This window comes from Magallana gigas, chromosome 3 (assembly GCF_963853765.1).
Source record: "Magallana gigas chromosome 3, xbMagGiga1.1, whole genome shotgun sequence".
NCBI classification, from domain to species: Eukaryota; Metazoa; Mollusca; class Bivalvia; order Ostreida; family Ostreidae; genus Magallana; species Magallana gigas.
In genome coordinates this window covers 30,158,937-30,182,555 of record NC_088855.1, presented here as the reverse complement: position 1 = coordinate 30,182,555, position 23,619 = coordinate 30,158,937, and the positions used below count along the sequence as shown (strand labels likewise).

Below are 23,619 nucleotides of genomic sequence, written 5' to 3'. Positions count from 1 at the left end.
GTTAAGACATTTTTCATAAGCAATCGAAATTTGATTGACATTCGTTGAGTTACGGAACTATGTAAACAAAGCTTCAAGTAAAAATTCCAGTTTTAGACCTAATATGAATGATTCAAACGTAAGGAACTGTCTATTTATGCTTTAAATGAAAAAGAAGATGGACAAATGATCTTGAAAAAGATTTTTACTGGTATATTGAACCTATGTAAAGAAAAAAAAACAGGACACGAGCCTTGTTTACATGACAAAAAAATGTGAGCCCTGTACTTATGTATCTTGCTTATAACTCTGACTCTCAAATTTCATTTGATCATTACAAATACATTCCTAAAGCATTGTAAATAAGAGAATTTGATCAAAATCGTGACAATGTCCATTTAAAATACGAGTACATGTTCCTATACCTAACGTAAATCAGTAATCAGTGACATGTACATGTACCTTATTTTTAACTGAAATATTTTGGTACATGCATATTAATTATAAAGATCTCCTGGCCTTTATGTTAATGTGGTGACTTGAAACAAATCACCTGGTGCGACATTCTCCAATGATAAACACCATTAAACGAATTTTCTACGTGCTTTACATGTACATTAGAAGCAGAAACAAAGGATGCTTTTTCAGCTTTTTCATATAGGAATTTAATGTAACTCTTTTGCACATGTGGAAAAAAAACAATACATTTGATTAATACATATAACGTAATATCATGATTATACAAAGCATTTGTTTTTTTTTAATTATTGGTATACATAATCTATCAATACAAATGTATTTGCGAGATGTATACATGTACACAAATTAACTCAGTAAATGTAAATATCGGCGTATAATTCCCTAAGGATAAGAACCAATGTAAAGGGTGCCAAATTCCGTTTATGATGTCGTAACACACCCCTTGAGGAGTGCATGTCTTAGTTACAGGAAATAAAATCCAAATGGCTTAGGAATAAACCAAATTGTTTGGTGGCCGGAATTTAAATTTTAAAGACTCTAATCCCCTCTTTTCGGCTTATAGTAAAGAATTTGAATACAAATAGAACAACCACAGTTGTTTTTACCCGGCATTAATTAAGAACCTTTTTAATAAGCTTGTGGCAATGGTGAAGTGAAAGCATTACATTTATGAATTCTACACGATATGAAACGTTTTAAAGCCAGATTAATAATGTAATGTTAGACACATTTTCCTCCCGTATTATTTTTTATCCAAACATTCTTGACCTTCATATAGACTTTGTAAATGGTCGTTTACCAGGGAAGAAATCAATATAAAAAAAAGATCTCTCTATATACAGGTACATTTTTTCCATAGACATGGCTGAAACACAAAAAGCATTGAGCCCCTATTATATCCAAGACTACAAGCAACATGTGAAGAAAAAAAACCTCTACAAATGTTAGCAATAAAACATGACAATGATCTGGCCTGATTGACAATCACCTGCAATAATTGCTTTCAAGAATCTTGAAAACGTCCCGAGTGAAGGAGTTGAATGCCCGTTTCGCATTTAAAAAATTAACCTATAAACAATGAACAATCTACTGGCTTAAACTGTCTCACAAACTGTATTTTGCGGTCACAAATCGAGCATTTTATACGACGTCCTGAAGAGCACAGTTCGCAATGTGAACAGTTCCTGTACAAAGATAATACTTCTGTGAAAAAAATTTACATGTACCAAGTTCAAGCGAACGCGCCTTGCACAATCCTTCTAAATGCATTGATCACATGTAGTATCGCCAATTCACGGCTTTAATAAAGATTATACACAGTCCAAGCACTTTTTAATGTTTGTTAGGGTCTTATCCTCATGTTCGGATAAAGAACCCTGCACCAGTGGGGGAACGTGGTGAGTTGGGGGAATAGCCATTTGCTACGACAGTCCCGTTGGTTTGATTGAAGTCCAGGGTTGATGGTACCGTCTTCCGGTGAGCCTGTACCCCGTGGTGGTGATGGTGGTGCACGACGTACGGTCGACCGGAAGCATGAACGGAATGTGGACGCTGGTAGACCTTTTCGATTGGCTTCTGAACGTTTGTTGAGATTCCTTTCTTCCTGTACACTACGGATCCTTTCGGGACGCCGGGGTCGAAATGAACATGTACCCCATTCGGAACTCCTCGTAGACTTCCCTGCACACTCCCACTGGTGCTTCCATAGCTACTGGTGCTGTACAAAGCGGTTCTTGGTCTTCCGGACCGACCTACTCCGCCGCGGAGTACTACGTCATCTTTCCAAGATTGGTACGTCGAGGTACTAGCGCGGAGCAATTCTGGTCCATCTGGTTGAGTCTCAGACTGTCTGAAGTAAGCTGGCAGTGTTGCAGCACGCTTTTCGGGTGCTGCTGTGGGTACCGTTTTTGACGACGCCTGTACCCCAAGGCTACGGTAGTCGGGAACGGACACGCGAACATTGGCGCCGTTTTCGTCTCTGTGGATTTGTCTTGGTTTGTCTTCATCGTCGTCATCGTCTTTAACAATGGCGTCGATCGGTTCTAACGCCTTGTTAACCCGTACCTCTGTTGTTTCTTGCTCAGTGGGAGGAGATTCGGTCTGAAATTCGATACCGCTTTTGTCATGGTATACTTCAGCGCTTATTCCTGTGGATTTCTCTAACATAAATTTTATTTCTCGAAGTTCATTCGATAAATAGTTCAACTCATGCTGAAATGACTGGTTTGATTCCGTCGTAGACGTTTCGGATACTTCGTCAGATACCCGCTCAGATCTTGGCGCTGCGGCTTGGATTCCGATATTGTTCAGGGTTTTACCCTTTCGGTAAACCTTTTCCAAAGTAACTTTCTCTCGCGGCGATGGTGGCGAGTTTTCCACACGGGCATGTACCACCATTTTTGTGTTTCTGTTTTCGTCAATTTTCGAGTGTCCGTTAACAACTGTCGTTTTCGTTTCTGCTGTCTTAACCACCCCATTCTGTTTCATTGTCGGTGTGTCTGCGTGCATGTTCACGATCGTCCTCAGTTGCCGCTTATCTTCCTCTTGTTGTTTTGATCGCAGCGTCCAGTTTCCTTCGTTTGACCTCTTCAGTTCAATGTTATACCCTTCCACTGACGTCATCGACTTCCGGACGTCCTTGTAATACTGAATGAAAATTCCAGCGTCCAGGGCATTTTCGCATCGGTACGCGATGATCCGGTACTTGTGTCTGGGGTCCTTGGCAATCACCAACAGACACTGCGGGTTGTGTTGATTGACAGTCATAAAGTACAAGTCAGAGAACGGTATATGATCGATTAGCACCTTACCCTGGAGAAGGTTCGACACGAAAACACGGATCCCGTCCTTTGCCAAACACAGTTTCACGGGACTACCTTTCTTTCGGGCCACTAATTGTTGTATTTGTTTTATAACGTTGTCCGCTAACACACTTTGACGCCATGTTCCAAGATACCAGGCTTTCTTCTTCATAGATTTTGTATCCATGTCTATTGTTTTAAAGATTCCTAACAGATGTGGTACGATCCAGTTGGATAATAGCAGCTGTTCTGGTCACAGACACACGGATCACGAGAATGTCTCCTAATATCTGTCACCTCTTCTGAAGAGTCAAACTCTGTAAAAATATTTAGAAGATAAATGTATTATAATTATGCTCTTCTATTGAAAAAGACATCTTTTCATCACAGTAGTCTATGATCCAGCAAAAATAACACAACACTGGTTTTGAAATATTCACGGAAAACCGGTTCTGAATTAAATTTAGATCACACTTGGTGATTGACAGGTGAGATAGGGCCACCCTTCATTCCGGGAGATACAGAGTTCACCCTGGGCCACAGTTAGCTCATTTCGGCGAAATATGACAGAAAACAGGAGACGGGCCAAGTACTATGTCCAAGTGTAAACAACACTGTTGAAAAAATCCAACAATAACTGCTCCTTTCCGAGCGGTCCAAAAGCAGCAAGAATGATCACCGCGTGTACCTGTTCACAACAAGCGATGCACTATTTTACGATCAATACTTGAAAACCTTTTTTTTTTAAAGAATAATAAATCATAGGCCAGTGAAGCGAGAAAAAAGTCACTACTGTTCGTCAATTTATGCAAGAAATGAAATTAACATTCAACCTTTGCTTTCCCTCTTACGCGGCTCTGACGAGGGCTCGCATGATTGGGTTCGGGGCTTTTACGTGGGTTCTTATTAAAATACCTGTCCCGGCTAAGGCGATTATTGTCAACAGAGAAATAAGTGGGTACGTGCTGCAGTCCAATCCGGCCTAGTGCTGAGAGCTTGTACCGTATAATGGAGACCATTTGTAACGTAAACAAACGAGTTAAATAAATACAACTTTATATATTTTCAATTTTCAGAAAGGTGTTATGATTAACAGTATTTAAAAGTTAAAAAAAAAAATCCCGTTACATCTAGAAGCAATGAGTACTATATAACTTTACATTTACAGATAAAAACCCTTCAATTTCGATTTACAGGTATCGATATTTGGTAAAACTTTTGTTTATTTTGCAATAAAAGAGAGGGCGGTCTATTTCAAACGACATTGTAAGAAATAACATTAGTTTCTGCTTGTAATAAGACTAGAATTCAAAGCCAGAAAATATTTTTTGGAAAAGTAAGTATAAGGTAAATATTTGGTGAACATGTTCAATGGCCAACATACCATTTTCTGAAAATAGTTTTACTCCATTATGAAAAGAAAACTATTTGCCCAAACACAATCTAATTTGTTCAAAATGGTACCCGGTATGTAGCAGTGCGTTTAATTTAGCTGCTACCTAGGAGAGAGTATAAAATTTCAACATGTTTACCAAAGTTAGTACCTAGCATCAAATTTGGTTTACTGAATATATAATTAACATATACTAGTTCCTATTTTATTCAATAATCAAATGCATACTGTATATCCGGTAATTTTCGCGATGATCTAATTTTCGCTATTTTTGCGATCTCTTTCAATTCGCAAAATATTGAATACCTAGAACGTATAAATTATATCTTATATTATTTCTAAAAGAAACTTTTAAAATCGCAAAAAAACATATTAAAAATGCTACGGGTTTTCCCCATTTTTGCAAATTTTGTGACGCGATAAAAACCGGATATACGGTATTTCATCTTAAAATTCACCACTTTTCGACTCAGCTACATGTTGAAATTTTTGAACCCCGAAAAGGTTAAACAAACGTTATGTCCAACAAAGTTATACATCTTGTAACTAGCGGCAAGCACAGTCTATATAATTCGTCATGCACTTCGTGTGTTAATGCAAGCAAGTAATTTAATTTGTTGCCACCAGTGATGAAACTTTACAAATGGCAATATTGATCAAAATCTTACAAATATGGTAAAACCTTTAGTTAATTTAGCACGGCTTACAAGGCACAATCATAGTTCTTTTACAATTGGTCTTCTCTTTAATGGACAGGTAGTTCAGAATTAGTTTCTATTTTTTAGAAATTACAACTTTATGTTCATGACATACTGCGAGTATGTCTGCAGATGCAAAATTTAAGTTAAGGTTCCTTGTACTCTACTATATGGGTCCAGTATCTACTATCCATGAATGGGATATTCTAGTAATGTGGGATTTAAACAAATATGTCAAAATATACGTGTATGATTGTTGAAACAAAATATGTAAATTCCTGATTTCATGAGTACATATATAATCATGTTTCTGATATCAATATGACAAGCGTCGGATGAATATTTCTGTCCTAAATTCTCGTATCTAAATGTTCACGCTTTCCAGCTTTTGTACTCTGTAACATTCCATAGTTGCTTCAATTTGACAGCTTCTTAAAAATGCGTTTGATTATGTATAGTTATATCTATAATGCATACACAATGGTTTAATGTTCACGTAGTAATATAAACATCGTGATGTTCTAAATTTCTACAACAAACAAACAGAAGTCGTACGATTTACATATAGCCTACGGTACCAACCTATATAGATATACATTTAATATATTTATATTTAGAAGTCGAATTCTTATTTAAATATGTACTTTTTAAATCCTATCTTTTTATCGACAATCATACCGAAACTTTCCCAGTTGTTTGGATAAGAGTTAAAGATTCCGTCGGTTACCGTTATTACATAGTAATTCAGACACCATGTCCACGAATATATGTAATTGCAACGTCAAGTGTCTTAAATATATGTAATCAAATTTTGATATAGATTCCAGTCAGTGTACAGACCATAGAATTACGTCTTCAGAGTCATGCGAACACAATTTCATTTTTTAAAAAGAATTCTACGTGGGTTTTTACAAGGAAATGTGTTATGCTGAAGACTGAATAAAATTATAATTTTGTAACAGGACGACGTTGTTTGTCCAAACTGACAATATTCACGAGGAAATGCGCGATGTGCATACAGAATATCATTATGCATAATGCGAAGCTTTCTTGGCTGACTGAAAGTATGTGATAATTAGTCTCCTGCTTTCGGTTTCGGAAATACTCATGTGACAAAGTTAATGTAATTATATATACCTGTGCCTGAATTAACATAATGAACATGTTTCGCGACTGGGATCAACTGGTATTTATATATATACACTCAACGTGAGAAAATATTTGGTCACAGAGTATTTAAAATTGGGGGAACTGGGTTGTAAATTAGGTTCAAATTCCAGTAGGTGTTCAAGACAAATCAACCATTTTAGATTAAATTTTATTTTTGTGCTGGCATGCATGATACAGTATATACTCGTACTCGAGTAGTTCAACACAGAATTTTGAACATTTTAGGCAAAAAATATTTAATAATGAATTCTAATTTTTGTTTTCTCACACAATATAGAGTACTTCGACGTTTGTTCAAATTGAACAATTATTTCAAGTGCAAAATTTTGTGGCAGCGCTGCGTTGCCAATTTCAATGTATTCATATCTTTGGATATGGCACCTTTATTTACCTAAACAGAAAACCTCAGATATTCATAACTTTGTAAAGATGTCACAAAAAAAAGGCGTCAAGCCTTTTAAGGTAATCGTGTTTCAAAACATCAAAAGTATTTATGAGATCCGCCACCTTTTTTATGAAAACAGTAGCTCAAGCAGTTACCCTTTTATAGTACATGTACGTTTTGTTTCGTTGAAAACACCCAAACTTGCCTATTCGTGCTTAGTCCTGCATCAAATGCATACAAACCATCAAATGAAAAATTGTCATGAGGTGTCACCCGCAATAGGTTGTTTTTAACTTGGTGTAGTCTCGGAATCTATCTCGTAACCTTTATTATAATTGTGAAATCAAATCAGACAATGTCGTGTTGAACCTATGATTTGATTTAACAGATAAAAACGCAACCTATGGAGGACTTATCTGTGTTGTAATCGCTGTTTTTAAACGATCTGTAGACATTTTAGTTGTGTGTATATTTTCTGTCATCTGTCAGTCAAGCTTAGGTAGATTGCGAGAACCTCCCTGGTATAAAGGACGACAGGGTACTATAGAAATAAAAGCTTCTTACATATCAAGATCTGGCGTAGAAAGCTAGTAGAAACAACGCTCTTTGTTTGCAGATTGTATCGAAGTGGGTCAACTAATCATACATAAACTGACGAATCTCTACAATGCATTATGTTTGGCACGAAAACTTGTTTTATTTGTCGAGATTCTCAACAGAACACAAGTTGTTCCCAGCCCCCGCCCCCCCCCCCCCCCAAAAAAAAAACCCAACAAAAACAACCTAAGGTAAATACTTCAGCACTTGGAAAAATTATGGTTAAAAAGATGTATTGGGCTAATTTTAAATGGGGTAGGAAGTTGAAGGGAAAGAAGAGTTCATTTATACATGTCACAATAATTGACCTTTGAATGCTAAGGAGATGGGCGTTTTGGACGTCAACTAAAGATGTACCCAATTTTTTTATGTGCGATGTCTCTCCAGATAATGATGGTCTATAAAAGCCCTAGACTGCGTCTACGTAAATTACATCTTTTGAAATTGTTAGCTCACTTCTCTATCGTCTTCAAGTTTAGAGAAGGTTAACATTATTTCCTGCTATTTCAATTATTCGATATATTATTTTTGCAATTTAGTTTTTTTTTCTTCAGGGTTGTGTTAGTAGAATTTTTAAAATAGTTTTCAGTGCATGTGTTTTAAATAGAATTGCGAATTCAGACACGTATTCCGATGCACGGTTCAATGCTTAGGGGTATTGCTCAAGTATTATCAAAAATTTTACTTTCGATGTCTGATATTTGATCCAGAACATCCTAAATGGGGGAAGAAGAGGATATATCACAAACAATTCCATTGATTTATGGCCAACTTCTTCCATTTAATTTCACAAAACGAAAAATATCGCACGTAAATGGTGCCCATCAAAAAGTTTCAAAAATAAAAGACCATTGACACGCTTCCTATAATAATATACGTGCCAATACTCAAGTTATTTACAAGTAGTGTAGTTTAATATGAATATGCTTTGTCATTCAATAAGCAGATAGATGGCATTCTTTTTTAGTTAATGCTTGTAAAGAAAATCCTTCGCTTTAATTCAAAATATATGTGTCTCACTTTTGATGGAGCTCATTTGATAAACAGTAAATTTTAAACTTTTTTTTTCATTTGTTTGACCTACCTCCAAAAAGCTGACACTGTATAGCAACTTGGTTTAATGGGTTAATGTTGAAGGTATGCTGATGAAATCTCTCTAAATTTTTAGGAGTTACTAGTATTGAATTAACGATCCTCGGTTTACACACAAAGGACCCAGAGCGGGGGCACTTAGGTTTCAAACCAGTTTTTAAGAATTCGAAAAAAACATGTGGGCGCAGATTTAGCTTTCAATAGAGGGTGTTGCATCAAAAATTAAAAGTGAATAAATTAGAAATGACATATTAAACTGATACTTCAATTTTAGAGAACGCTTGTGGACTTCATGGTTTTCTTGTCAAAGGAATTCTTTGAAAATTATTCCAAAAGCTTGAATGGGATTTTGTTTGCCTGAACTTGTCGGATAAACATCATTTTGTTCGATTCCGGACTCGACACTTTCGACCCCAAACTAGTTTTCCGGAACCCCCCCCCCCCCCCCCCCGGTATCATTTTTCTAAGATGCAATTCTCCCCTTATGACAATATTTTGTGCGTCGTGTAATATTTCGGTTTTTGATGAAATGAAATTTACAAACTAGTAAAATATTTCATTAAGTGAACGCTTAAAAGAAATTTACAGTAGTAAATACAATCATATGCTTGTAACATGCAATTCAACAACAATTTGATTAAAGATCGCACAAAGGATAAAGTATATCTATATCTATACTACTATATTAAAATAATAGACTCGAATTTTTAGTCTTTAATACCGAGAAATCGGAAGAATACTGTCTTTTGTTTTATATATTTTAAACATCATTGGTACTTGAAGATTACAAATTTGTTTTTATTTTTTCTCAGTTAAGCTTCTCTAATAAATAATCAACGAAAATTCCTCAAAATATCCCGGAAATCACCAGGATTTTTTTGGATTTTACAATCTTGCGCTTGCGCAATACATTCACGCTAACGGGATCTTTAGTTTATTATGTTTCCACAATATCACATCTGCATGAATGAACTCAGAAATGATAATACAAATACGGGTAAATTTTCATTGGACTTTTGCTATAGATTTCTTATGAGAGAAAGTTTAAAATAATAAATATACATTTCAACTAAGTACTTACAAATGTACTTTCATATTCGTGATGACAAAAAATATTTGATAACATGCTAAAAAGTTACATTATATTTGTTAGGAGAGTGAAGATAGAAAATGATTTATCGTAAAAATGAATAATGTCCTACAGACCCAGTTTTACAAAGAAAATACATGTACGTTGGCGAAAAGGTGTTGAATTCTTCCATTCTATGGATTAAAATTTTTAGTTGAAAGGTATTTGCAGTCTCAAAAAGGTTTTTTGTGATGTATTTGACTGTTATTTTCAAGGCAACTCCAAAGTCGTTCCGGAGCGATTCTGCAATTTTCTGCTACATTACGGGTATAAGGGAGGGCCTTTCCCGAGACACAGTTAGTTTATTCAAACTAAGGAAAGTGTAGTGAAATTAATAGCATTATTGTAGGCTTATAGCTTTGTTATGTAAATGTTAATAATAAGGTGTGTCGATGTACCTATTTCGTAAATGTCCGATATGCAATGTCAACCCGTGCACGCACAGGTCAAAGTCTAGTATATTTTATTGGACAATGCTCATCAAATAATCATACCTTTAAACATCATACAGAGATAAAACTTTCTTTACATGGAAAAAAAATTATATATGCGATCACTCGGTATGAAATATGTTTTGAAGCCTTGTGTATTCATGTATATGTGCTTTAGATTAATAATGTAAATACCATAAAACTGTCGTTAATTTTGCCACAAGAATTTATTCCGAACACGCTTACTTCACAAATTATACGGTGTAAATTATATTGGGATGGATAATTTACGTAAAATTTGACGTATATAATTTTGTTAAAAGAGAATTTCACGGCAAGGCGCAGCTATTCAGGTTTTTGTGGGTTCTTTGGTGAACCCTGATTTATCTAATCAAGTGGCATAGGCGTCGGAACCGGGGGGGGGGGGGGCTAGGGGGGGGGGGCTTAGCCCCCCCACTTTTTTTGCAAAGTTATACCTAACCATTACAAACATAGCATGATAGAGGGTTCAGCCCCCCCACTTTTTGTTGTAGGAAAGATTATTGTTCCTAAATTTACCTTGAAAGATTGAGAAGTTAGATTTAGAAGCATACTTTACAGCGGGTAAGGCTCTTGAAGTGAGGGCAGGTTTACTGTGCTAGTACATAATGTAATTGATGCACCATGCACCCTACGAAAGGTTGAACTGATGTAAGGTCATCCTGGTGGTAGTGTGGTGATTGTGTTGGGGTGGGGGTGGGTGGGATTGTTAGTGCCAAAATTTAAATGAATGGCTCTAGAGCACCATCATAAAAGAGGCGGCAGATCAAGTTATTTAACTGTTTTAATTTATTTGTTTGTTTCCCCCTTCGGGAATTCAAACTTTCAATAATATGAGACCAAAGAATAAGTCAGTAAGGGGATCAGATTCAGACCTTCGTCTGGCGTCAATGACCTGGGAGCAGGTTAAACAACATCGTCTGTGAGACCTCGGACCTACATGTACAAGGCCGAAGCCAAGAACAGACACATTGTTGAAAACGGACCAACACTCCGCGCAAATATAACCTTATTCTGGTCTGTCTGGTCATCGCAAAAGGATGTCTGTCCATTAAAACCAAAACTCCGGACAAATTGAAACTTTTGTACAGTGTCAACCGGAAACGAAACATACCGATGATAACGAAACCTACAGATGGAAACGATACAGACGGAAATGAAATATACAAATGAAAACAACATCTATACCGACGGTAAACAGATTTTAGGGTCGGAAAAGGAACATTCATAGGCAGAAACACAACATAGACCCGTTCTGAGACTTTACAATTATGCAATGTTATTAACTGCCCTCAGTTACTATAGTGTATTTTATCAAAACAAATGCATGATTGCAAATCAATCGTGCACTACCAATCCGTAATTCAAGAGACTGTGTATGATTTGAAGTCTTCTGCAATGTGTCATGCTGCAAATTGAGAACTTACCGGGTGGCAGTATATAACACTGTGCCGGATAATTATGCCAGTGCCAAGGTGGCATTTTTGCACCCGCTTAAGATGCAGTTTCGAAAAAATCCATGTATACCATATGATAGACCATTGTCTAGAGAGTATATAACCACTTTTGTTTTTAGTGTGTTTCACCTGACAGGTGAGATATTTACCTTTAAACATTAATATCCCGTCGGAAAATGATAATTCCCATAGGAGAATTGACTCTCCTACAGGAAATATTGACAATCCTATAGGATTTTTAAAAATTCCTCTAGGAATTATATTTCCTATAGGAGAATGGTAATTCCTGTAGGAATTGGATTCAAACATGCAGTTTTCCTATAGGATATTAAGTTTTCCTATCGGATTTAATCAAATCCTATCGGAATTGAAATTCCTATAGGAAGTTCTTGTTTTCCGATAGGAAATTTCAAATTACCTATAGGAATATTGATTTTCCTATTGGAAAAATTATTTTCCTATAGGAATTTAATTTGGAAAGGTAAATATCTCACCTGAAAGGTGAGATACACTGATAACAAAGGTGGTTGTTAACTCTTTAAGCAATAGTCTATCACATGGCATATTTGAATTTTTCGATATATGCAGCTTAAGCGGGTGCAAAAATGCCACCTTGGCACTGGCATAATTATCCGGCACAGTGTTATATACAAAATTTACAAGTTGTCCGGTTGTAAATTTTGTATTTACTGCTACCCAGTAGGTTCAAAATTTACGACATGACAAACGATATAATCATGCGTGTTAATTTGTTAGTTTATCGTTTTCGACATTTAGTCATTGAATTGAATGTATCAGCTGCATTGGGTGGTCGTCTTTTAACACCCTTTTTCACTTCTTTTAAACGCAAACACTGAGCCTATTATGAGGAATTTTAACCAACGATCGATTGAAATCAAAGCCAGGCCGCTAAATAAAAATAATGAAAGGAACTAGAACTTTATATATCTAACGACAGCTCCTTCTCCAATAAATGCTATTTAACCTTTCACCATTAAAAAAAAATCACAGAGAATATCTTGAAACACAATTAAATGGACAAAATATGTCATGTCAATGACATGTCAAATTTATGACCCGAATAAAATGTTAAGATAAGTCAGGGATATGTATATTAAACTCTTTTCCTTAAAACTTATTTTTGATTGCATGTCAGAGAGCTATTTATGTGTAATTAAACCTCTACCTCTCGATAGATATGTCAATGTCCGTGAAAACTCATGTTGGATTGAAACTTGATAAACCTCTTATATGTTTAGTTTCCAGATAAGTTAACTTAATCCCGATTTTATTATTTCCCTCTCAAGGACACATACTTCAAAGCTAATTTGTTTTGAAATGAATATTCTACGTTAAGAGACATCTTATTTTTGCTTGAGACTGGACTATAAAATTGCAGATTTTAATCTCGATTTTTTTTTTATAAAAACGAGGAACGACTATGAAGATTTTTGTTATTGTAATTTATAGTTAAAACCGACATCTTTATAACAAACCCGAATCAACAAGTCCGGTGAATATGAACAAAATTACTTTAATGGGAACTTAACGAAGCCCATTAAGAAAATATATAGCCCAATATTTTTTTCTAAAAACTTGATAATCAAAGATGAAAATGTGAATATTTGCCCAATAAAAGGGTTCACAAGTTCATAGCATTAATTGTTGCAATGTATTTTCTGGCCTTTGTCACGGTTCGTCAGAGACAGTATGGCTAGCCTATTGAGCTCATGTGCAGTCTGTCTACCCGGACAATACAAATATGCAGACAAGGTTACAATCAAAAGTGGAATTTCAAGGTTAAAATCCTGGACAAAATACTTAAACTAGTATATAAAATATAAAAGAAATTCTTGAAAAGTATTTGGTATTTCAGCGGAAACCAGTCGTAAATAAGTATAGAGTTTAATCTTAAGTGTTCAAGTAGTTAATGTACATATATGAAAAACAAAAGAGTTTTTAGGTGTATCACATCTAATCCCACTTGTTGCTAAAACCGTCGCCATAAAAAAATAGGTCTAGACTTTCAAAACGATATTCTACCCTGATAAATATCAGAAAAGGCTGTGATATTTTAGGTATTTTTTTTTAATTATTGGCCAAGACCTCGTAATTTTGGGTTCTTGCATTACATGTACAATCTTTAATATGGACGAAAATACTGCAACGAAGCAGTGTCAATGTCTTAAAAGAATTATTTAAAATTCAAATTGGAACAATTGAAGGGACACTGGATGCCAACCAATATGTTTTATAAATTGTCACCTGACTACCAAAAACAGTCTTTCAATTGAGGGTTCAGAGGTCGTTTCAAACCCAAAGTAGTGTTTATGATTTTAAAAAAAAACGGGTACAAAATACTCTTTTCACATGGTATACCATCATGTATTAGGATTATGACTAATGGATCTGTTATTGTTCATCCAAAAATACCATTTTGCCATCGTATAGAATTTAAACAAATAAAGCATATGTTTGAAAAAGTTTAAAAGCTATTGAAAATTTATTTACCTTAACACTATAAGTTTCCTCGATTACAATATGTTGATACCTTTAAAATATGATAGCAGAACACTTCGTAAAGAGCAACCTTCTGGAGTTATATCTTTGCTTGCATCTGCAATTGTTCAGGCATATGCACTGCCACAAATTTCAATGAAAGCTTTTACATGGCTTCAAGAATCCACTAAGCATCACGTGACCAATGTATTAGATGGCAAAGTATTTCAGTCTATTGTGCATTGTAATTAGAACATGTCCATGGATTGTACAGTTTAGAGCTGGGAAATGCATGCCATTTGATTTAGATGAAGAATTACGGCTGGTAATTAGTCATAGAGCTATTAAATATCTTACTAACATTTTTCTTTAATTGATTGTGTCAGTGTTAAAAAAACACAAGAATATGTTCGGGGCTGATGAAACTTGATGGTTTAACCAAAAGTTACGTAACACTGGGGAAAAAGGGAAATAAGAATATTTAATCAGCTAAAAACGCCGTAAATCACACTTTCATCAAAGCAGAAATAAACCTCAGAAAATTATAATACCAAATTAGACTTCGCCCATCTCTTTGACTCTTGGAGAAAAAACTTCACCATCGTATGACATTACGTAATAAAGTTAAGTCATGGTCATTTATCTCTTAACAAAAAATAAAGTAATACTGGCGTTTATCCACACTGCCTAAATATGCCTGCTTATCAATATCTGATTAATATTCTTTGATGATCCGGTGGAGAAAAAAAAAAAATTACAACTGCACAATGTGACTTGGACCTCGAGCAAAATACGAATGAAAAATCGACGACAGCCATCAGAACTGTGTTCAATGTGCCAACTTTTTTGCCAAACCCATTTCAGAGAATTACTGCATATGGAATGACGAATGAGTGTTGTAAAATATACTTACAAAAACTGTGGCTATTTTCTCCCCCTTCCACTTATAAACTCACGGTAAATGTCACATCTTACACCTGAAAAGAGGACCAAACCGTCGTTTAAATGTTTACGTTTTAATGTCTAGTCAACCGTGAAGAATGCCAAAAAGCCTGTATCAGCTGATTAGTATTAGCGGGAGATCTGGTCCGATCGGAATGGTGATTAAAACGATTTCACAGTCCTAGAAAAGAAGTGTTTATACTTCACGTGTTATCGCTGGTCCGATACAATGATTGATATTTTCTCTGTACCGAGTGATGCCATCTACATGTATTTCAATCAGAAAAAAATGCGACTATTGACAATTATATAGAGGAGAAATCGGTCTGGTGATTTTAATTTTGTTTTGACCAAATCAGAAGTTATGCAATGAAGCCTTGGTGATTTCTATAGGCATCTCGTATGTCTAATTAGCCAGGGTCCAAAACAATACAGGTTATCTATACCGTGTATTGATTTTATTACATAATTTAAGATGTTTCAAAATTGGTGTATTTCTACCTCCAATTTCAAATGAGATAAACTAAATAATTAAAAGCAGGAATCGATGATAGAATTCTAAATTCTAAATGCATCACGAAGAATCGATGATAGAATTCTCTGAATACAGAGAGAGAGAGAGAGAGAGAGAGAGAGAGAGAGAGAGCAAGCATGGTGCTTTAAACAAATGACCTTGATCAATGTTTTAGTATTCGGATATCGTGTTCAGCCTACATGAAAAACCATACCTTCTTCAACCTAACACATTCAAAACAAATATAAAAATATTTAATTTAAGAAGTATTTTATTCAAGTATATAGATACATTGAAATGGATTGAACAGCTTGCATAATGCCTATTTATGTTCTCTCCTTGTAGTCAAGGTATAATATGAGTAATTATATAATTTTAAATAAGATATATATATATATATTGCAACTGAATTTTGTATAATAAATTATATTATAAATAGCATTGGAAGGAGGTACAGTGCAAAAAAAAAAATAATAAACAAAACAAATAGCTAATGTGAGGAAAATGAAAATCAAAAAAATAGAAAAATACTGGTTAATTGCTAAGGTTGAAAATAGAAAAAAGTAAAAAATATTTATTATCCAGCCAATACTGTTCCATAGCTATTAACTATGGATGATTTACAAGGGGGCATTGCAATGTACCTTATGCTTAAGCCAATGAAAATCATGGTGCCTTGCAATATTTTAAAAATGTTTGTGAATGATAGATACATGGTTGTTTAGTCTTTGCCGTTACTTAAAATAAATCTAAAATGATTGATACCCTATACATCTAGTGTAACATACATGTAGTTTATTTACAAAGTTCTTTTAAATATAACAAAACTTCTTTACCACGAAAAATGCCCATAAATGCTAATCGATTTCGTGGAATTACAAATAAATAGGGGGTGCAGAAAGCTGTGGCATAAATAGATCAAATTACAGGTCGATGCACGAATTCTCGCGTGTGTTATCTAGATAAAACCAAACTTATTTTTCTTCTCGACTGAAGAAAAGCTTTTTTAGCTTAAAGGTTTCTTGGTTTTATTAGAGAAAAGCAAGTTCAGTTTCGGATTGATTCAATTTATAATAGCATCTATATGCATGTTATATAGATGCCTTTATCTTATGAGGAAATTGCGGTGTTCTTTTTGTTCGGGCTCGATATTGAATCGGGCTCGGTATACAAATCCTTTTCAAAATCAACCAGGGCTGAAAGGTAGCAAAAAGTTTAGCTCGCTCAATTTTTCAAAAAATTATTACAATCTTTTTAGTGCGCCCGTCCATTCAACTGATGTGACAAGTTTGTGAAATAATTAACAAATATATTGTTCGCGGTTAACCCGGAACAATCAAATGCTATTGATTTATGCTGCTGCTCATTTTGTGCTTGTTGCTGCTGCTGCTACCATATTGCATTTTAACTATAAACATTCAAATGTTCAAACTACAATTGCTGCTGATATTGAACTTATATTATAAACATTCAAATGTTCAAACTATAGCTGTTTGCGGTCAACCCGAAATAGCAAAAAATATTTGTGCTGCTCATGTTGTTGTACTTGCTGCTTTGTTGTTGGGTCTGCCCTGCTTGGCGACCCATGCTGCTTTTATTGCCACGACCAAAAACGCCAAACAATAAAAATCTAATTACACCATTACTTGTGTTTTGTAATTTCTTCTATATAGATAATAGCATCTATATGCATGTTATATAGATGCCTTTATCTTATGAGGAAATTGCGGTGTTCTTTTTGTTCGGGCTCGATATTGAATCGGGCTCGGTATACAAATCCTTTTCAAAATCAACCAGGGCTGAAAGGTAGCAAAAAGTTTAGCTCGCTCAATTTTTCAAAAAATTATTACAATCTTTTTAACTTAAGTTTTACCCAACCCACCCTTCCCCTATTGTAAAAAAGATACTGCTTTCGGTTTTTTCAATATATTTTTCAGATTGGTAAATGCTGATATCTTGGTGCTGCATGAAGTATAACTGTCGTGGCAAACAAAATGACTGTGCAGTGATCAAAGTGTGGAACTTGAAGCTTAACATGCGCCTGTCCTCCAACTTTGGTGACAAGTTTGTGTAAATGGCGTCTGCATTTGTCCATTGAACTGATGTAACCAGTTTGTGTAAACAACATGAGAGTCCGTCCATTCGCTGATGCGGCTAGTTTGTTGAAATGGCATGTGCGCCCGTCCATTCAACTGATGTGACAAGTTTGTGAAATAATTAACAAATATATTGTTCGCGGTTAACCCGGAACAATCAAATGCTATTGATTTATGCTGCTGCTCATTTTGTGCTTGTTGCTGCTGCTGCTACCATATTGCATTTTAACTATAAACATTCAAATGTTCAAACTACAATTGCTGCTGATATTGAACTTATATTATAAACATTCAAATGTTCAAACTATAGCTGTTTGCGGTCAACCCGAAATAGCAAAAAATATTTGTGCTGCTCATGTTGTTGTACTTGCTGCTTTGTTGTTGGGTCTGCCCTGCTTGGCGACCCATGCTGCTTTTATTGCCACGACCAAAAACGCCAAACAATAAAAATCTAATTACACCATTACTTGTGTTTTGTAATTTCTTCTATATAGATAATTAGATTTTGAAAGTTACGATCTCACAATGGTAAACTTTTTTGACAATGTAGAGAGTCATGTTCTTCAGGATATGAAAGCGAAATAAAGCTCAATTTAATGGCATCCCAGTTTCTGTAAAATGGAAACTACATGGAAACCATTTAATTGTTATTTCCACTACATCTTACACATCTTCTCAACTCATTCATGGTTTACAGATGGTTTCAATATGCAGAAACTGTAAATACATGTATATAGTGTAAACAAAAATGGTTAATGAACTACGTAAATTAGTCTGAAAATATGTATATCTAATACATATCAATATTCCAACGAAGATAAGTTCCCACGTAGTTTCCATTTTTGGAAACTGTTTAATGGTTTGTAACATTGTTATCAAAGTTGTTGATGAAGAGGAAATCGATCGTAAAAAATACCTCTTGATCGCACATCTGTATCACTTAGGGCAATATGTAGATGAGCAAACAATGTTTGCCATATAACTGACTTGTGTTCTAGAGTTCAACAAGGACCGTTACAACGCACTTTGAATTTTTTTCGATGCGTTAATTTTTTGACCAAGTCAATGCATTTTGAATTTTTTTTTATTTCAAAATGCGTTTATATCGTCGAAAATAACTAAAAATGGCAGGGCTTGATACTTTTAAATTCAGCAAATATCTATTTTAATCGTGTCATCTTAAAGAGATATATCAAAAAGAGAACTCACAGCTAACTTGATAAATAAGTTCGTTCCTCGATTAAAAAGTTTTCTTAAAGCTAACGTACATGTAGTTCAACAAGAAAAAGTGGTGAGATTTGTATATTTATCCAAAAAGACATAAACCATATCGCTTAGCAACCGTTCTACGTTTCATCACCTTTTTAACTTGTATATTTGGTACAATAAAAAAGGGCTTTGCCATATACGTGGCCATTTTTAGTCTATATTAATCTTCCTAAAAGAAGAGTTCTCTATAGAGATATAGCAAAATATTCAAATTTCAAAGCTAATATGTATATGAATATTGTCTTTACTAAATCATAGAACCATTTTAACAAGAGCTTGGACTTTGGGTAGTTGTGTCAATCGGCGATGTGACGACACGTAGACCTGTCTATTTCATTGCTGGCAACTCAGTCATGGCTCTTTGAAATCAACAAGATTTGGCTGGCTTTTGAGATAAGACTACGGTGTATATTTCGCTTGAAATCAGCGTCATTTTAACTTGTTTTGACGCAAAAAAAAATATATACATGTAGTTACATCCTATTGAAAGTCCAATGCCTTGTTAAAATGGTTCTAGTTTATAGCAAAACAAATCACCTAGAAAAATTTTAAGGAAGATTTGGCGGTAAATTTGGTGACCACATAGTCACCTTAATATGTAATACATGTAGGCCTATTTATATATATCAAACACATTATGAGCTTATAGAATATCAGTGCAAGAAAAATCATACCCTATTCATTAGATTTTAAAAATCATCATATTATTAACTAATTAATGATAGAATCTCAAAGTTCGCGATTTATACATATTTTTTTCAAAGTGCGTTATGTGTCTCGATAATAAACAAATATCAATAAACCTTTATAACGCTTTTTGTAATTTTTTTTTCAAAGTGCGTTGACTTGGTCGCAAATTAAACGCATTTTGGGAAAAACGAAATTCAAAGGGGATTGATTTGGTCTCAAATTTTACGCATTTTTTTTTTTTTTGCAAAGTGCTCAATTTTTTCAAAGTGCGTTGCTACAAACACTGTTTCCTAATAGAACAGTTTTTTGTGATTTTGAAACACTGCAAAGGAGACTTTTTTCTGCAGGTTTCATCTTCACAGCTATTAAGTTAGTGGAAAGTATTTTAAAACGTACACATATCAAATGTGTCAATTACAAAGACAGAAGCATTTTTGTAATAAGAAAGACATGTTATGCTCATTTTAATGCATTTTTTGCATATAACGTATCACATAGCAGAAACCACCAATTAATATGAAAAAGATTTATAGTAAAAGTAGAAAATGAAAAACTGCATTTGATATTTGTGGGTTTTTTTCTGAAAAAAATTAAAAATCATCTCTTAATATACATGTACACTACAAAAAGGTGGGCAATTTTGAAACTCGAGAAGGCTAATCTAAAATCCATAGAACCAAAATTAATCCATGCTATGTATCTTTTTAAATTGATGACACGTACTTATAAATTTAATACGTATCTAAAACAATGAGAAGGCGTCTATTCATGATTTATGAAATCTAAGATACTAATTAAACATCGACGACAAAATTTAAACCAAATTCGAAACCTTATACCAAAAAAGTTTGCATAGTAATTTATCAATTTGTTTCAAAAAAATATTTTTCTATAAAATAAAGGCAATCTACTATACGAAGCTGTTATTTAAATTTCGTCCAAAAAATTATATACTTACAATGATATTATTTTAATCACTAGTGCTTGATATGATACTCATTTCTCAAAAAAATGTTATAAGATTGCTTAAATAAATTTCAACACAATTAAAATATCAATCTTATTATTAAATACTTATTCAGGCGAACGGTGAAAACAGTCTGAATTATAAACAAAGTCAAAAGAGCGCTCGAAAAATAAAAATTTGAAACTTACTATTCAAGCACATAATTTTTTTTTCGTTCAGTAAATTACAAATGTAGATGCCCCGTGTATTATTAATACTAAATTGTGACAATGTATGAATTTTTAGACAACATCATTTGAAATTAAAAATGTGGAAATTTCTGAACTTACACTTCGATATATATACTTATCAATATAGACATGATTTGCACAATGTACTTTGTTTAAAGAACAGTTATGATTACTTGCGCGAGTAAATCGACAATTTGTCACCTCACGAATTTCTTTATTTGTTCCCTAAGCGTTGAAATGGAATGTTAAGAATTCCTTTTCTTTTTTTCAAATATGAAAGATGCAATCTGACATTTTTGACACTTTTAGGCCAATGTAGTTAACTTAATTGATATGTTTGTGTGTAAGAAGTACATGTAAAAGTCAATAAAGGAATGATAACAAACAAAGGAAAAATTCTACCAATTGCTGAAAACACGGCGATGCAGTCACGTGATTGGCCAGACAGAGACGCAATTGTGCATCATAAAAATTCGATTCAGACGAAGAAAAAAATTTGATTTATCATATTGACAGAACAAAGGGAATATCGTGCAAGCGCAATGCAGTGAACGTGTGAGACATATCAATCTTTAAGTTACATGAACATGTTTCTATTTAAGGGCTGGAAATGACGCGCCAACGGACGGAAACCGAAACAAAAAACGTCTGTCCAAAACCTGGTTTTTCTTTCATCGATACACATCGAAGACAGTACAATGAAAGAACATTTGGCACCCCAATTCGATATATTTGTAGGCCAAAGCACAAGCTATACTCTCCGAGGTTACCCCTTTTAATAAAAACAGCTTTTAAAAATGGCTATTATTGTGTCAATTTATTCGGAAGTCCAGAGTTCCGCAAATGTTAAAGTCACTTCTGCACTGAATTAAATTTAACGTTTTTATTAGAGTTCAGGTATATCTACTTAACATTGTACTACAGTATTTATTTAACCCTGATCAACCTCTTGGTATTTTATGAATAATTATAATAAAATCCTGTCCGACAAGTTTAGCAAGTAATGACCAAGAATACTTCATGTTAACTGCATATTAACTGGTTTGGAAGATTCAAGGAATTGTGTGATCTCATATTATAATATATTCTGTCATCGATCTGTTTAATTATATAATGATAAATGAAGGTAAAATTGCATTAAGGTGACAAAAATCGTACACCCACCTATATCATTATGAGTCACAAATCGGAATGAAGGATGGGGAAAGATAGCAAGTATGTAATTCGATGCAGTGCCTTAATTTTTGTTAACCCCAGTCAATATAATTGGGTCATACGAGTAACACATATTCATATAGGTCTCATTTCTTTTCTTATTAAATCCTGATTTAAAAAAGTAATCGATAGATATTAAGTAGTGCATCCACAAATGAAGATAACTGGAATTGAATCTGTGAATTTCGTTGAGAAAACAGAACTTATTTATTTTGTAAAGTCTCTCTGTTCATTTATCACTGAGAATCATATATATAGTGTACGGTAATGAGGCAGACATCATTCCAAGCACATTCAAATGACTAAACCCAGTACAAATAAAATTAACTGAATACCCTCTCTAATGCATGCCAATCTGTTTTCCTGTCTTGACACTAAATACGCCTATTCATTGTGACAAGACACTGGTAAAATTTTTGCTACACCCCCCCCCCCCTTTTCCCAACGAAATCACTGGACTTTATGTTATTAATAGATATAAGAAATGTTTTACAGTCTAATGAATTTGTCTGAAATCAATCGCATATACCAAATATCATGCACCCAGTCTCTATACATTCAAACAAACACGTTTTATGCACAATTCATATACCATAATTTAAATGAAATAAAGTGAATATTAGCGAAAGTTTTTGGAACATTCATAGATATAGTAATTAGTTCCGTCATTAGACCCCGTCCTTTCTGAGTCTTTTGATGATTACGTTTTTTTCATCTCCACATCCAGACCAGACGACTGGTTTTTGTACTTAACAAAGCTAACAAAAGAAAAAAATTATACCCAGACATTACAAGCTACATTAATTATCAAGTGATTAAATATACATACCATTCATTTGAAAATCGAATCTTTCTTTTGTCCAGTGAGTCAAATGGATCGTACTGAAATAAAAATGAACAGAAAAAAAATACGCGCACAATGCACGAATATTACGAATTAATTTGCATAAAATTTCAGGAACACAAAATAATATGCATATACGGACGAAACAAAAATTATTATGAATCATTCGTGAAAAATTCTATACGTAAATTGACGAGTAAATCTATAGCCTAACGTGTCTTACCTAACAAAGTTTAAGCCATATATATACAGTATGATGTTTTCGATGTGCTGCGCTTGTATGCTAAAACGAATCTGTAATGAAATAAAATACGAATCAATCGATATTGAGGATCGAACGCAAGCAGCTAGGATCTATCTGGCCTATGGGGCTTTAATTGGGGCCATTGTTATCTCGGAATAAAAGTCCTGCTGTTTGATCGAGTCTTTAACACTTCTGTAGCGTCAAATCGTGGTAAACAAGAAGTAATTCAATCCGAATCCATTGGCCAAAATGCAGTAAAATGTCTCCGTTTGAATTAATTCATCTCGAAAAAGACCCGATTACTGCTGGATTAACCCGCATTTTATGGCTGAAATGATGAAACATGGAGGAAAGCTGTTATCATAGGGCAATTCTTTCTGGGTTTTGATGAGGAAATTTACTTTATGCTACAAAAAAGTTTTTCTTTGAAGCATGTTTTGGGGAAATTGCTTTCGTAA

At 34.2% G+C, this 23,619-nt stretch overlaps 1 protein-coding gene across 4 annotated transcripts; it reads right to left on the bottom strand.

Moving 5' to 3' along the window:
- Positions 1–169: 169 nt before the first annotated feature.
- LOC105326177 (uncharacterized) lies at positions 170–23,223 on the bottom strand. 4 transcript variants are annotated; one of them, XM_066079252.1, is made up of 4 exons: positions 23,141–23,223; positions 22,903–22,955; positions 15,064–15,127; positions 170–3,577 (listed from the first exon to the last, which is right to left on the bottom strand). In XM_066079252.1, the coding sequence occupies exon 4, from the start codon at positions 3,445–3,447 to the stop codon at positions 1,816–1,818; it is 1,632 nt and encodes a 543-aa protein (XP_065935324.1). In that variant the 5' UTR covers positions 3,448–3,577; positions 15,064–15,127; positions 22,903–22,955; positions 23,141–23,223; the 3' UTR covers positions 170–1,815. The 4 variants fall into 4 exon arrangements, with proteins under 4 accessions (XP_065935324.1, XP_065935325.1, XP_034336490.2 ...); XM_066079253.1 differs by lacking the exons at positions 15,064–15,127; positions 23,141–23,223 and having other exon boundaries at positions 22,903–22,941; XM_034480599.2 differs by lacking the exons at positions 15,064–15,127; positions 22,903–22,955; positions 23,141–23,223 and adding an exon at positions 14,163–14,180.
- Positions 23,224–23,619: the final 396 nt, after the last annotated feature.